At 39.8% G+C, this 16,712-nt stretch overlaps 1 protein-coding gene across 1 annotated transcript in view; it reads left to right on the top strand.

The window, feature by feature from the left end:
- Positions 1–14,458, top strand: part of gjd1b (gap junction protein delta 1b) — a 36,309-nt gene extending 21,851 nt beyond the window's left edge. The window contains exon 3 of the mRNA XM_088427804.1: positions 6,237–14,458. Coding sequence (XP_088283930.1) covers positions 6,237–7,086 — 850 coding nt within the window. The 3' untranslated portion in view covers positions 7,087–14,458. The remainder of the gene's footprint in view (positions 1–6,236) is intronic.
- Positions 14,459–16,712: the final 2,254 nt, after the last annotated feature.

The raw sequence follows: 16,712 nt of genomic DNA, 5'->3' as shown, positions 1-16,712 counted from the left end.
TGGAGAGATGAAGCGTAACTTTCTTGGTTATTTTTGGAATCAAGACTCATGTTAAATATCTGCACGTGTACAAACCCCCAAAATGCATTTTTGCCACAATCAAAAATTGGTTGCACAATTTGATTTGTAATTTACCTTTATTCTAAAGTGTGCCTTCAGTAGTAGGTGCGAATTTTCCTTCAGACCTGTCCTCTGTTTGTTTTACAAAAGGGTGACTGGGGAGGCGGTTTTACTGCATGGGTTATGATTTTTTAAAGCTATTTGATGGCATTAACAATAAAAAAATGCTAATGCAAGAATCCTCCTTTGGCCCAGTCACAGATTACATGCAGTGGGTTTGCGTGTTGAAACTATTATATAATTCATTCTCTGTGATGAGATTTTCTTCCATTGCTGGTTTTCTTCCTAACTCACTCTATCTCTCACATACTGTCCGGGCACTGGAAGGTTTCTCTTTTAATTTAAGGAGAAGATGTCTCAGCCCCACTGGATTTTTTTGGGTAACTTTGTAATCTTTTTATCCCTGTCTGGAACTAATTCATCCCAGAATGCAGTTTGATGACCTTTTTTTTTTTCCTGAAACCGGCTCGTTGAAATAGTTTTAGTTGCTGTCTAGATAAGGTCGTCTTACTTGTGATGAGATATATGTTTTCGTGTTTTGTGTTGCAATCTCTTGCTGCGGCATTGTGAATTATGTGCTCACTAAGCTTCTTAACACGGTCATTGCAAAGGCACACACATTTTGTTTCCCAAGATTTTTCAAAATTATAATTGTTTCACAGCCCGCGTTACTCTTGGATTTGGCAGCTCTTCACAGGTGGGAAAATTTGAAAGAAAAAAATGTCCTCGTATTTTTCCACTTTAGAGGTCTTCTGTGGCCTGTCGTTTTGATGAGAGGCGCATGTCAACTGCGTGCCCTCATGCGCTGGAAAGGATTATCTCTGCCCTGTGAATCCACATCTGTGCCACACAAGACTGGCAAAATGACTGTGATTGGTAGATTTCCCTTCACACTACTAAATTCAATACAACTGCTATCTGGCAAAGTCTCAGCTTCAGTGGCCAGGGTCCCTCCCTGGATTCAAGTTTACCAAAGTAGCATTAGAATTGCATACATATGCAGAAGGATCATCTTCCAGTGACTTAGGGACAAAGGAAAATACAGTTGTACCCTTTATAGTCTTATGTGCTTCTCTTGTGCTACCAATTTCTTGTCCAGGGGTAACGTACTTGCTCAATTTGAAAAGATATCAAAATTGTATTTCTCTTTTACTGTAATCGTATAATTATAACTTAGTAGTAGATTATTTTTTTAGTCATGTCAAGCATAGATCAATCGATTGTTAGCTGGTCAGGTAATACAGTATGTACAGGCGCTTGTTTAAAGGCATGATTTATCCCAAGATTGAAAAAACTGGCATACGCCAGTAATGCTCAATTTGTGGTTTCCTTGGCATCCTATCCACGGGTGCAGAGAAGTAGCTGCCTCACTTAGCAAGGAAAGGACAGGAAGATCAACAGGAACCGCCAGACTAATTCACACACTTACACAAAGGAGACTTGGTACGAATTTACAATGCTGAGTTTTCGCTTCCGAACCTGGAAGCTCATAGAATTAATATGGTCTGCCCATTTTCTGCCAGAATGTTCGGACATGCCCGTCACGTTCCGAGGTTGACACACATTTCCTATGTTCTTTGAAGCTATAGCTTTGGAGTATTTTCTTTCAAGCTGCGTCTTTGGAGTACTGTATGTAGTCCTGATGGAGTTGAATGAAGCTCCTGTGCTGGGCTTAGCTTCATACCCTGCTTTTATATGGAGTCAATAACCCTTTAACTAAAACCTGAGTGCCGTCTTTCTAACCCGAATACAGTATGTGGTCATGTAAAAACCTTTGGGTTCATCATCTTCCCCTTCTTTTTCTTCTACTCTTCTTTGAACGGGTCATCGGTTTGTGTTCTGCGCATGCGCTAACCACAAGGAAAGTGTGTCTATTTGAGACCAAGTACTGAAAATATGTGCCACAATGCCGTTTAAACCTTGCTGGAGAAGTAACATCACATGCATTGCTAATCATTGTTTTCTCTGGAGAGCAAAAAATAAAAAAAAGGTGAAACTAATGCTACATAGAGTGAAACTGATTTCTTTGTTACCATGGTGAGTGACATGAGTAGAGTGGACGTAACACAATCAACATTACCCTATTTGCAAACCCATTTAAAAGATGATGTTTAGAATGAATTCAGAGACTCAAATTTTGAGATAATCAGACCTTGACCCGAATATTGACTTCATGTACACATACCGGTAGCTATAGTCAGCTTTGGCAAGGGACGCCGCATCTACTTTCCAAATGGGTGCTGACATATTTAGTCATTGCATGTGCGATGTTGTGAGAATGTGATGTCTATTAGCGCTTCTTGCCTGCTTTCATTTATTTCTAAAAGTGAACCAAGTAGTTAAATATAGAGGAAGAACCAGAACATCATTTAGATCCACTTATCTAGCCAGCTACATTAACAGTGGACGCATTGACCCATCAGTTAGCAGTGTTAGCAGCAAGATGATAACAGCTGTCTCCGCCATTTGTCCATGGCCAGGGATCCTCAAGTGTCTCGTAGGCTCCTGACTCTCTGTGGACTCAATTTCAGATGTAGTAGGTGAGAATTAATCCAAATCACTTGAAACTGACAGCCTGGCACAGTTTCTACCAATCCATTTTTAACATACCACACTTATTCAATTTTTTTTTTTTTTTTTTTACTGAAAAACTTTATTGAATGCTTACTCAAATGTGAAGCGGAGAATGATGTAATCACTGCCTCACTTTGTCCAGTTTGGTCCCATAAAGATGTTTTCTCCTGAAATGGTTCTGTTTTTATTTTGATGAATTATTCCATTTGATTTCAATCCCACTAATGCAAAATGAATCTGAATGTGTTATTTTCATTAAATAAATTATTACTAGATATTTTAAAATATAACACACTTTCACTGCGCCAATGTCACGCGCAGATCAGCGAGTGTATTTCCACTCGTCAACCTCATTTTATTTAAATATATTTACATGTTTTGGTAATTGTTGGGGAAGGTCCCGGGAACGACCCCGGACACGCTGGAGAGACTATATCTCTCAGCTGGCCTGGGAAAGCCTGAGGATCCCCACGGAGGAGCTGGATGAAATCTGGGCTTCTCTTCCAAAGCTGCTGCCTCTGCGACCCGACCTCGGATAAAGCGGTAGAAAATGGATGGATGGATGAACGAACGGACGGACGGATGGGTGTTAATTGTTGTGTGGTCGGACTCACCATCTTCTTCACGATGTGTCGTCCGTGAAATTTGTACAAGTGCCCATTCTAAATGACGTAGTACAGTACTGACTGTACTTATAGTGACTGTGTGTGTATGCAGATGTATATATAACTTCACAACACACTGCTTGAAAATTCACTTTGATATGTGATGATCTTTGACTTGTATGCACACAAAAGCTATAAATCCATAATTAATGTAATGAGGTCAGGTTCGAGAGGCTATTTAATGCTGTGCACTTTCAGTCACATGGGGTAATGGAAGCCATTCATCATGTTGTTATTCATGGGATTCTCATTAAAATAAATGGTGGTGATTAGTGAGAGATGATCCTATGTGGACTCAAACTTCAAGGCAATGCTCAATCAGCAGCAATACCCTTGTCTGAATGCAGTATGTATTTGGACTTATAGTACAAGTAAAGTGAAATAGCTACCATTCACACACAAACAATGATACCCAAAAAACTTGCTGTGGGGGTGTTGTTTGCTTAAAAAAAAAAAAGTAAAGTTTTTTTTGGCTAAAGTGGACCAGGAGCTGAGAGGAGTACAACAGACCTTGTGTATGTTTACTGAATTCCGTGTGTGTGTATGTGAAACATCAAGTACACACAGAAAGATATGTCAAATCAGCATTAGATCCAAATACAAAGAATTCCACCATAACATACGGCACAGCGATTCATCAATGTGTATTCCAGAATGTGTAAAGCTGTAATGTTTGCCAAAATGATCCACATTTACTGTGCTAGTCTCATGTTTAGCTTGACTATTTTACAATATTCATTACGTTCCCTCTTTGTTGGAGTTCTGTTTACTTTTGGCACAATTCGAAAGCATACATATTCACCACTGTACCAAAAACAAAACAGAAGAAAGCAAAACAAAGCAGACGTGAGTCATGGGATTGCCCATGCATGGGCATTTTCTTCTCTGCTGATGAATCGAATTTTTCTTGCCTGGTTCACATCAGCATGAACAGCAGCCAAGAAGTGACAGTATGTCGCGCTCCATCATGAACTTGGTGTTTTCCATTTTCTTGACCTCGTTGACCTAGCGCTTTTGCACTCTTCTTGGTGAAGAGGACCCAAAATGCCTCCTCAGTTACCTCCCTCAATTGCTTAACCTTTATTCTGAGCTTCTTTTTTTTCCCATTCATATGCATGGGCCATTTCTTTCAGAGTTACTTTGTGTCTAAATTGTTTTGACAAAGCGGTTAGAGAGTAGGTCACAAGTCAGTCAAGATATTTGTTGACCACAGTATACTGCCTTCCTTTGTAAAGCCACTGTGGTTGATAGACTTTAGTCAAATCATGCATTCACCAACTAGAAATTACAATACGAGAACTCACACTTGAATTATCTACCTGTATGCACATTTTTTTTCCACCAGAAGAACTCAATATAAAATCACACCACTCAGCGATTGTGGATTACAATTAATATTTAAATGGGCAAAAAATTGTGATTTTCTTTTCAGAAATATATTAAATACACTACAAAAAACAGGTTCTGTTCACTATAAACAAACAAATAATTTACAAAGTTAACCATAACACTACACTAAATTAAAAGCATACCTACTTACCTTGCGACCTAACTGGGCTGGTCTTAACCGCCATCCTGATGCCGGGCTCGTACGATGATTCACCTCTTTGCTTGGTGTTGTGTTGATATGTGAGTTCACTTCACTGCAGCATTTTAGGGAAAGTCAGCCATTTTATTACAGATCAGTGGCACTTCGAGCCAGTGCCCCACACTGCATGACAGTGATTTCAGCACGCCACACATCCGCATGCATGCATTATGTTGTAACATATTACAGTAGTCTAAATAACGCAAAATACATGAGACGGCAATTTGAATAAGACAACAAGCTGCTCTTTTTATATTGACGTCCAGGGAAGATGCATTTTGGGTTGTAGGATTATCTAGGAAGCTAACATCACAAAATGGAGGCAGAAATCTTTGTTCATGAGTGAGGAACTACCTGACTGAGCAGTTACCAGTAATTAAAATGAATGATTTGTTTTATACTACTAATTATGTTTTATATAGTCGCTGTAATCATAGAGAGGGACTATGGGAGTAGATTACATTATTTTATTTAAATGTTAATATTATGTTTTTTTTAAAAATTTAATTTATTGAAAATGTTTGAAAACCACCGATTTCATTAAGACTCCAGCAAATGTGGACACGTGTACAATCATTTGTCGATTTTCAAAGAATAGAACTATAGCAATGCCCTGAGGAATGTAGAAAGACAGTAAAAAAATGAACAACAGCTCTTGTCATGTTTGTGGATATTCTCATTCATCAGGGACATTTTATACCTAAGGCACTGAATTGATCTTTACTGGACTGCTCTGTCTTAGAAGACATTTTGCCCATAATCCAAGTAGGCTTCATCAGTCCCCGCAACAAGTCTTTGTTTGGACTGCACTAGCATGTTTTTTGTTGTGTTTTTCGGATTCACACACCCTTTTGGCGCCTGGGGTACCATTCTGGGTAAACTCCACAATGGCCCCAGGAGTATCTGACCTTTTGCTGCTCACTTTAGTGGTAAAGATAGTAGCTAAGTATGACCTGTCCAAATGAAAACATGGCAGATGCGTTTTGAGGTTCATACACTCTGGCACCGATTTTCAATAATGTGAATGGAATCTTGGAGCGTTAGAAGAATGAAGCAACATAGGAAGCAAACTTGACACCCTGTTCTGCATCTCATCTAACACCCAAAAAGATTACTCTTGATGTCATTGGTCATGGTCAAAAGATGAGGCAGCGGAATATTTTAATTCTCTTCCAGCAGTTTTCCATTTCCCTATAAGTAAACTAAGATCCGGATAGTTTATTAGGCAGGAAAATAAAGTATGTTATTGATTTTTAACGTGTCTCTGTTTTCTTTTTCCCCTTCTCTAGGATCCTGTTGACAGTGGTTGTGATCTTTCGCATCTTGATCGTGGCGATTGTCGGCGAGACGGTGTATGAGGACGAGCAGACCATGTTCATCTGTAACACCCTGCAGCCGGGCTGCAACCAGGCATGCTACGACAAGGCCTTTCCTATTTCCCACATCCGCTACTGGGTATTTCAGATAATACTGGTGTGCACGCCCAGTCTCTGCTTCATTACCTACTCTGTCCACCAGTCGGCCAAACAGAGGGACAGACGCTACTCTTTTCTCTATCCCATAATGGAGAGGGACTACGGGGGTAGAGACGGTGCACGAAAACTCCGCAACATTAACGGAATTTTGGTTCAGCACGGTGGCGATGGCGGCGGTGGGAAGGAAGAACCGGACTGCTTAGAAGTAAAGGAGATCCCAAATGCCCCGCGAGGCCTTACACACGGGAAGAGCTCCAAAGTACGTCGACAAGAAGGGATCTCGCGTTTTTACATCATTCAAGTGGTGTTCCGAAATGCGCTGGAGATTGGATTTTTGGCGGGCCAATACTTCCTCTATGGCTTTAGCGTGCCTGGGATTTTCGAATGTGACCGCTATCCGTGTCTGAAGGAGGTGGAGTGCTACGTGTCGCGGCCCACTGAAAAAACAGTTTTCCTGGTCTTCATGTTTGCGGTGAGCGGCATTTGCGTGGTGCTCAACCTGGCCGAGCTCAACCATCTGGGTTGGCGCAAAATTAAAGCGGCCATCAGGGGCGTCCAGGCCCGCAGGAAATCCATTTGTGAGATCAGGAAGAAAGACATGGCGCATCTGTCCCAAACGCCCAACCTGGGGCGTACACAGTCCAGTGAGTCAGCCTACGTCTGATGAGGAAGAGTAGAGAAAGAGGGGTGGGATGAATGTGCGAGTGTGAGAATGAAGTAATTATGATTTGAGTGCAATGAAGATACCGCAGGGGTCAAACCAGATTACTTATTACTCTCTGTGATGATGGGGTGACAACCAAGTGTCCATCATGCTCACTTAGGGGGTTGAGTCAGAAATCCAAGACTCAAAATAACACTTAAAGACATTAGTCATGATGAACACATTTTAACGTCATTTTTGAGAGATAGTCCAACTGCCATTTTGTTTTGTTTGTTTTTAATTCCGAGCTCCACAGCCCTCTTGTCTCTCTCAACAGGGAGAGACAAATCCTCATAGGGCTGGACAGGGAACAAGCAAATGGGGCTGCTTTGTGTTATTTGGGGATACTGGGGGAGATGGTGGCAGTCTTTTGACGCTTCCCATGGTGCTTTTCTGGACTATGTCAACTTCACTGAGAAAAAGGGACGGGACAAGGAGGAGAAGCGGCAACAGCACAAAGAGAAGGAACGGAAGACCTGTCAGTGGCACGACAGGAGAAAGGAGGCGAGTTTATGAGTGTGAGAGCCTGGGAGGGGGACATGACGCTCTGGCAAAACATGTGAAAGCGGGGAAGCGAGGGAGCGTGGCTCAGTCGCTTCCTCCTGCGGCTGAAAGTGAAGCCAAGCGAGAAGGAGCTGCTTCTGATCATCGTCACCCCCGTCCAAGCCAAAGCCAAGAGAAGAAGAACGGTGTTTATATTTTGTCTCTTGGCAAAATATTATTTTAACACAAACACAGCTAGTACCATGAACACATTTTTTTCGCTCCTATTCTCTGTCTCTCGCTCGCTCTCACACCAGAGTTGGCAGCTATGTGGAGCCCAGGGGGCTTCAGATGACAGTAATGACCCTCGCTGCTCTCCTTCTACGTAGATGTAGGAGAGGAACTAATGAACACATGGACATGGTGTGTAAATGTTTGTCTCTCCCAAAGCACAAACCAAACGTTCCTCCTAGAAGCATTCCAGGGTGCTGAGGATCGAGGGAAATCCCGGACAGAAGGATCAGTGGGAAAAGAAGGAGAAAAGGAGGAGAGCAGGGGACTTGAAATCTATTCAAAATATCACCATGTGTTATCATTTTACTTTTTAGAATGCAATGGTGCCATCATTGAGAGACCGATTTATCATTGAAAAGATGAACAGAGTATGTGATTGATATTTAACCACATTGAGAGTATATCCAAATAGATTTATTTATCTTTATGGGTGGGGCATTTGTGACATCTTTTTTTTTTTTTTTTCAGCTGTAAGACCTGTCTGTCTTTTTTTTGGTCAATCTTTTTCACTGATGAAACTGTTTATAGGCTCGGGGAGGGGGAAGGGTTATGACCTTTTTTTGTTCGTCGATCTTTTTGGGGATGTGCACCTGATTTTGCTATGTGCAATATTTCTGCGTTTAAAATGCAGCGGTCAAATTTAGTTTAGTTTGTTTGTCCATAAAGAGCCTTGATTTGCTTATTCAAAATCAGCTGCGCAACTTCAAGCAACTAAGGCCAGGGAGCCATGTGAAAAAGGCATGTTTACATGATGCAATGTTTTTGAGTGGTCGAGCTGTGTAATCCATTGAGTTGTGGATTGTTTTGAGAGTTTTTACTGTGCAATGATTTCCTGAAAGGATTTCAGAATGCATGCAATGTAACCGACTAGTAAAAGAGCGCAATGAAAGTATTAGGAAAAAACTATTTGAAAAATTTTGCACCTTGATTCATGAATACAAGTGGGAGAGTGGTAGACTGAAGGAATTTTGAATGAAGAGTTTCAGCATATGGAGCAAAAATGAGAAGGTCGTGGGTAGTGGTGCTGCCGCACAATCGCGAGGTTCTGGATTCAAAATCACATCTCAGGCTTCCCCTGCTAAATTTTACAATTGGTTGCTCCAGCTTCCTCTGGTGACTTGTCCAGTGTGTCAGCCTTTTGCCCAAAGTCATCTGAGATAGGTTTCAGCGCTCCGACAACTCTAATGAGGACATGCGACATTTAAGATGAGTTTCATTTGATGTGCACACATACACAGTTTACACACAACCTACGAAACAAGATAAAGAATAGCAATGGTTCCTTGTTAACCTTGAAAGTGCCATTCCAAAATAATACTGTTAATACTGTTCTGTATTACAGTTGTGGAAAGGCACAACCTGAGTTTGAGTTCTTTTGTTCTCTTGATTTGTAAGAAAAAAGAATAACCCTCAAAGGCGATGCAACGAATGACACAAATATGTTTTTATTGATTCCGGTGCAGAGACAAAGACCATTGTGACATCATTGTAACCAGACAGAAAAAAAAAAACCCTCCTGATTTCAAATAAGACAAAGAGTAGCCGAGGCAAGATATCATCTTCAAAAACCGAATCCCATTTTTTTCGGACCATGAGGCGCTGTGAATTCTTCTTCCTTTAATTTTTATTAAAAATTGACAGCGCACCTTGTAATCCAGAGCACCTTACGTATAGTTGGATGTTGGCTTTTCAGTTCTCTGTATTTAATTCAAATTCTTCCCTATTATGTTTGCATTCTCATTTTCATGCGCATCTAATCACTAGCAGGCATCTACATTTTCTTCATACCAACCTCTAGAAACACTTTTTGCTCCCATGTCTAAGAATAATAGGAAATGTAGTCCTATTAGCCTAATGCTACAGTCAGACCATCATTTTGGTCTTTGAGACAGAGCGGTAATCCTAAAGTCAAAATCCTTCCTATTTAGTTTGTTTTTTACATTCACATTCAATTATCATTCTAATCGGAACGAGAACTTCCTGCTTCCATGTCTAAGAATCATAAAAGATTCAGTTTTTCAAGCCTCATGCTGCGGTCAGCCCTTACGCGAACTGTTTGTTTCAGGGAACATGTTTCCAATGTTTCAATAAGGGACTAGTACAAGGTACACAACACAGCTTTCTTCCATTAGCTGTTGGGGCCGAGTAAAATAAAATTGATAATGGTGAGCACATGGACATATTTACAGCTGTCAAGCAAAATAGCATTTAGCATTCAACCAATGTAAATATGCAACCACCCATCACCAGATACATCAGCATGTTTTTTTTTTTTTTTTTGTCTGTCTGTAAGATCCCCTAAGCCACTCAATGCAACCCCTGCGCAGTTGCACAGCAATCTAAAGCGAACAAGACATGTGGTGCTACCTAATATTTTATATCTGACCTGCAGCTAGTATAATAGCATTAAATCTATCAAATAGACAGACGTTACAATAATACTAAACTATTAAACATTAAATACTTCACAAAGAATTGCACCTTATAACTCAAGGCGGCATATATTTGAAAATCTTTTGAATCTGAGTCTAACAAAACGGTGTGCCTAATGGTCCGAAAAATACTATAGCGTACTAGAATTTAGCATATGATGACGTTGCATGGTGCTTGTCGAAAAATGTATGAATTATGCATGGGCCACCTACATGATTGTAAATGTCATACATTTGAATATTGCTTAGAGAAAACTGTAAGTACACATAAAACAGATGAACTACTTTATTAAGTCAAATATATCTGATACAGTGGAAACTGACATGATTTGTTAGGATTTCTATAGGATTTTCCATAAGGAATACCAGAAATTATAATATCCATCCAAAATCAATACATAAAATACCTCCTTTTCTTCAGTAATAATGATGATGTGTTTTGAGAAATTGGAATGTCATTGCTTTGAATGATTCCGCTTACTTTTGGGGAGTTCTGGTGTACATTCATCTTCTCCTTACATGCAGAATTCGATTTATAGGAGTAAAAGTGTCCCCGCATGACATGATACAGTACATGTGACTTTGTTGGTCTTGACCCCGGTGAGGCTTCTTTTGGTATGAATCTAGCTAAAAAGCCAAAGACAAATCTGAACACGCACATAGTTTATTATTTAGTGCTTGCTGATCGGAGCAGTATTATGCATTAGGGAGGATCAAATGCAAAGGTTACTGTACGTGAGAACTTAAGGCATGCATCCTTAGTGGGCATTCTCCTGATGAGATTTCGTTGTACTTGCGTTACCTGTAGATATCAGGAGGGTTCTGATGCAAGACCATCTGTAAAGCCCAAACCTTACAGGATTGTTTAGGGGGATTAACAGCGATGCTCAATTGGAGCCAAAACTGATTGATGAGTTTGTTGTGATGATTCAGCATTACCTCTGCAAACCGAATTGCTTCATTACTGCCTTCTGCATTTATTTTCATATTGAAATGTTAAATGCAAAAAAAGTGATGCTACTGGTTACTCTAGTTTCCTCCTTATTTCATTAGAAGGGGAACATATAGAGCCATACAAAGGTTAAATGTCCATTCTTACCTACAAAAAAAAAACCCTAACCCAATGGAACATGAACGGTATATGATTTTTTTTTTCCAAAGTGAAAAATAATGCAGGCAACCCCTATTGTCCAACATCCAATAAAAATCAAGACTGCGCCTTTAATGCTATCATTAGAGTTGTAAATCTGTGTCATAACAGAACATGGCCTTCTCATGTCAACACGCACGGGCTCCAGTCTGCCTCGGAGCAACGGGAACAAAGAATAAAGCTGGCAAAATCCCCATAAAATCTGTGTTCTCCACCCGCTCCCACCGTCGTAATCTCTCTGATTCTTCCGGGTAATTATCCCCAGCTTGAGATTCTTCCAAGCATCTTCAATACTCCTCATTCGAGATTGATGTGTCCCACTCAATGTGCTGGGAAGATACTTACACGGCACTCCGGAATACCTAAAATAGAGTTTGAGGCTTGTCTCCCCCCTCAGGCTTATCAGCGACCTTGAGCCGTAAAGCCAAGCCAATGTCCTGCATTATCTGCAGCTCCTTCTGCAGTCACTCATTGCCCTGAACTGCTCTCATCTCCACAACATAGGTCATGGCTCAGGTTGGACCTATTTTTAGAGGATGGTGGACACGTTGAACTTGCATGCAGCGGCCTGAGATTCCGCCCCATTGTGTGGCTGTAGGACAAAGTGTACAGGAATAATGTGTGCTTTCTCCGGCCCTCATTTAGAACACATGACTGCGAGCAGTCAAACTACTGTCACACAACAGTCGGTGGTTCACCACTACCCAAAGTAGACACATTTCTTCCAACATTCCGCTACTCTCCACAGTCTACTTTTCTATTTGTCAGTGTGAAATTATGCAACTTTTTTTTGGTTCTCATTTGCGTATATTTTTGAAGTGTGGGTACATTTTGTTGTCTGTTGCTCTTTTTTTGTGCAGTGACATGTCAAAAAAAAGAAAGTTTTTGTATGTAAAAGATCAAAAGAAGAAAATATTATGAATAGAAAGCTTAAAAGACTAGAAGAGAATATTATGTTGCCTCCCTTGCCAAAGTGATATGCAAAAACTGTTTTGTTTTTTTAACTGCATGTATAATGGATAGATTGAGCATGTGTCTGTTTTTTTCCACTATAACTTAAGTATTTTTTTTTTAAATACCAAGCTGTCGCGTCTCAATGCCAAGTGTGTATATAAATGACAAAGTACGGTACAGACACAATATCAACTCAGTGATTATAGTTCAACCGATGCCCAAAAGATTTGGATGACCCCAGCACAGTCGACCTTTTACATTAAGGATGCAGATAAACATACCTTTAATTATACTGTACAAGATGTTCGACTTTACAAGCCAATAGGTCCACCAAAACAGGGTATAAAGGATTATGTAGACTAAATCAGAACATTCCAGGGTTCAAATCTCAGCACAATGTCAATATACAATTTTAAAACTTTTAATTTTTGAATGCAGGTAACTTTTCAGTAAGCTAATTTTGCAAAATGGTTGTTCCAGTCCATCAGGCTCAGGAAATTAAGTAGTTGTGATATTTTGAAACAAAAATCACTTTTATAGAAATAAAATATGCCATCCTGTATTTGGGAGTGTAGTAAAAATGATGAAGACGGATGATTTATGATCTACTGGTGCTACTGAAGTTAGACTTCACAAAAATACAGACATCAACGTAGACCCAATCATTTGTTCTCCTGTTTACAAGTACAAAGCAGATGTCCTTAAAATCAAACTTTGTCTGGACTGTTACAAATGACAAACAACACAAACACATCACTAATTTTATAATACACCAAGTAACAATCAGAGTCCTCAGGAAATCAGCACGTCACTAACACAAAGGTGCACTCAGTTAACACGTTACTACTGCCAAATAATCCTTAAAGCTGTGTTTCCACCAAGCAGTTCACTTTTTTTCCTTCATCAAAAATTGTGAAGACACACAGTACCGCTACATTTTGTTTTCTCAGATTCGTGTATGGTTCAGACACAAAATTCCTGGTGTCCTGCATTTTTTCTTTTTTGTTTTGTCGAGTCACGTTCCTTTTTATTGTTGAACTTACTGGTGGTTTACAAGTGTCACACTATTGTCACCTAAATTCTTTTGTTTCCAAATTGTAAATTGCTAAAGAGAACTGAACTGTTCTAATTGGTGGAAAGGTGGCTTTGGATGAATTTAGGAATTACATTGCCAGTCTTAAAGCATCGTCAGCCCAGCATCCCTGCTAGGACATCCAAGGGCTTCTGACTTTGATACAAATTTAATAAAGCCATAGTTTAAGAAGAAAACAAAACAAAAAAAAACAACATTCAATGTTGGAGCGCTATAGATGAATCATTTGCATATACATTGTATAGCTAAATTTCTTAAGATTTTATTATAAGGAGGGAGGCGGGGGGTATGTTTAAAATCTACATTAGAGATTCAACTGTAGGCCAGATTAGATCTATTTCAGCTTTCACTGCTCACTAATCTACTAGAGTAACAATAGTGATGACTTGATCTAATTAGAGTGATTCCAGCACAGTTGAATGAGAACCCTGTGCCATAGGCACTCAGGCTCATGAACTTGATTGCGACAGGAAGTCCTGTCAATTTTGCGAAGTACATTTGTACAATAAACAAGACCTCCATATTCCCAATTTCGCCACCTGAAACACCATTATCTCATTACTACACCTTCATGTTCACCATGGGAGCATTCTACAGTGAGAATGCGAATACTGCACCCTTAGCTAATATTTGCCATCCCGCCGGCCATCAGTATTTCATTGGATAGCAAACGGTAAACACAAATCTAGCCCTTGAAATGTGAGCATCATTTTTGTGACAATGACGTGCAAAGCATGTATAGAATTTATAAAGGTTCAATAAAGACTGTGACCAAGAATCAAACATTACAAAACACTTGTTTCGTGCTCTTTGTGAACTGCAGATTCTAAGGTGTACTGTACCTGAAGACCCTTAAAGATTTACTGTATATTTCTGACTGATGTTCTGTATGTAAAGACTGAATTAAACCTTGAATGTTACATCGTGTGCCTGTGCCTGATTTATGACTTGGATGTATTTGTGTAATTCATTCTAGTGAGTCTACCTGTGTGCACTTATGCATGTGTGTACTACTGGCTATATTTTTTCTAAAATGACTTTTTTTACACTTCTTGTATTGATGCCTATGAGAATATATTTATTTCTAAACCAAATAAGTGACACTAAAGCCTTTCAGCAGGATTAAGCGCCTTACACTATGGCACTGATGAGAACAGAAGAAATGTAGCCAATGCATCCCCCCCTGACGTTTGTCACAGTTATTTCATGTATGATACTATATATGCACAAGACCTTGTGAGCTCCTGAAATATTTGCAAGCATGTGTGATACTCTTTGTAGTACATTAACTGTGCTACAGTGTGTTTGTGTGTGTACTGAGTCCAACGCCGACCCGCCCTACCCTGCAAGGTCACATGGTGGCTGTGCTGGACTGGGATTGAAGGCTCGTTGCCACGGCGATAAGCCAGCCGGTAATATCTCTAAGCACAGGCAGGATTAATCTGCTGACAGATGGCTGGCTGCTCAGCGTCACTTCCTGAAAACACTCACACATACACACAAACATAGGAGTCAATTTCGCTTTCGCCATTGTCGTAGTCCTCGTATATTTTATTAATAGCATCAACTTCAGCCTCCAGTCCAGCAATGCGCGACTGTCCGTGACGGCAGTATGGCTTCTGATGGTGCCGTGTCATCATTAACGCCATTATCTATAACCTCACCAGCGTCAGCCTCTTGTGTCTCATCCACCTTCTAAAGCACCTTGTTTAAGACTGAAAACTAAAATGGGGATCAATAAACCAATCAGTCCTTATAGAAGTACTCTTGATGAGATTTGAGCCTCATCCCCATAAATACGATGGAAACTCTTATTTATAGTCGGCACAATGAGCAGGGGGCACAAAAGGTTTTGTCTTGGCTGGGGTTGTGGGGCTTTGCAAAATATAATTGACAAACACAGATTTAGGGCATGGCGTCTGGAAATAAATGTTTTGCACCAGGGCTCATCATCGTATTGCGATGCCGTTGCCCTTGACCCGCATTCATCCAGAAAATGTTGACTGAATTACAGGTTGCGCAGCTCTAAGGCATTCCAATTTAGTTTGTAATCCATAAAATTTTATAAGTATATTTAAAACTGTGCCCTTTTTAACATTAACAAAAAGTATTTATGAATCAACTTCCAACAACTGTTTTTTGATAACATTTATACAGGTTTATTGCAGTTACAGGTCACATGGCAAAAACAAAGGCTTTTACCTGGGCTCACCGCCCCCTCCCGACATCGCTTCCCCCCCAGGGGCACGCTCCCCACAATTTGAGAAGGACGGCCCTTAACATAAGTGAATGCGCACAAACACGCGCAGAGCCACTCAAGAGAACTGCTACTTGTCACCAAGGACTTTTGTCGGCCTCTAATTTTAATGTTTTTTGATATTTTACATAATTTATACTGTCCATTAAAAATGCCACAAAAATGTTCCAATATATAATCTTTTTTACAAACTTTAAATATGTTTGATTATATTTATATTGATCTAAAATCATGTTTTGCCCATTTAATATTGAAAAAAATAAATTAACAATACAATAAAATGTAACCAAAACATTTCATCACTAGCCTAAATTAGAGTTCCCTCCGCATTTTTAAAGCATGAACATTAAATGAAATGAAGACTCAAAACTGTCGAAAGGTGTGAATGTGAGTTTGAATGAACTTTTTTTCTGAAATTCATCATGTGACGTTCACAAGCCGAGTCATGATTAGTCATTATCTGAGCCCTGAGTAACTGTGATGTTGTATTCATGCGACAATAAGAGCCAAAATGACTGATCCCCGAGATGGATCAAATAGACAGATTTTTCTGCCTAATTCATTCTCTAATAAAGCAATTATAATCTGAATTCCATGTTTAGATTAGTGTCGATGCATAAAACCTTTTAAAATAACGTTTTTTTGCTCGAACGTCCCATTAATGCAGATTTTTAAATGATTTTATGCTATCTTTATTGTAACGCAGTGACAGTGCTTCATTAGATCACCCCTTTTCAATCTTAGGCTTTGCTTATAATTCTACTTTAATATATCCCTTGTGCCACTTGCTTTCACCTCCTTCTGCTTTGCATTTCTCGGCCAGTGGCTTCTTCCCTAGTTTTAGCATCTCGCTCAGCTAAAGATTACTCAGGGCCATCTTCGTCTCCATCCTCCTCAAGTTTTCCTATCTTTTCTTGTTACAAT

This window comes from Hippichthys cyanospilos, chromosome 11, assembly GCF_059441005.1.
Source record: "Hippichthys cyanospilos isolate Australia breed blue-spotted pipefish chromosome 11, RoL_Hcya_1.0, whole genome shotgun sequence".
Classification (NCBI taxonomy): Eukaryota; Metazoa; Chordata; class Actinopteri; order Syngnathiformes; family Syngnathidae; genus Hippichthys; species Hippichthys cyanospilos.
Note: the sequence above shows the minus strand (reverse complement) of the source record. Positions and strands in the feature narration are given on the sequence as shown.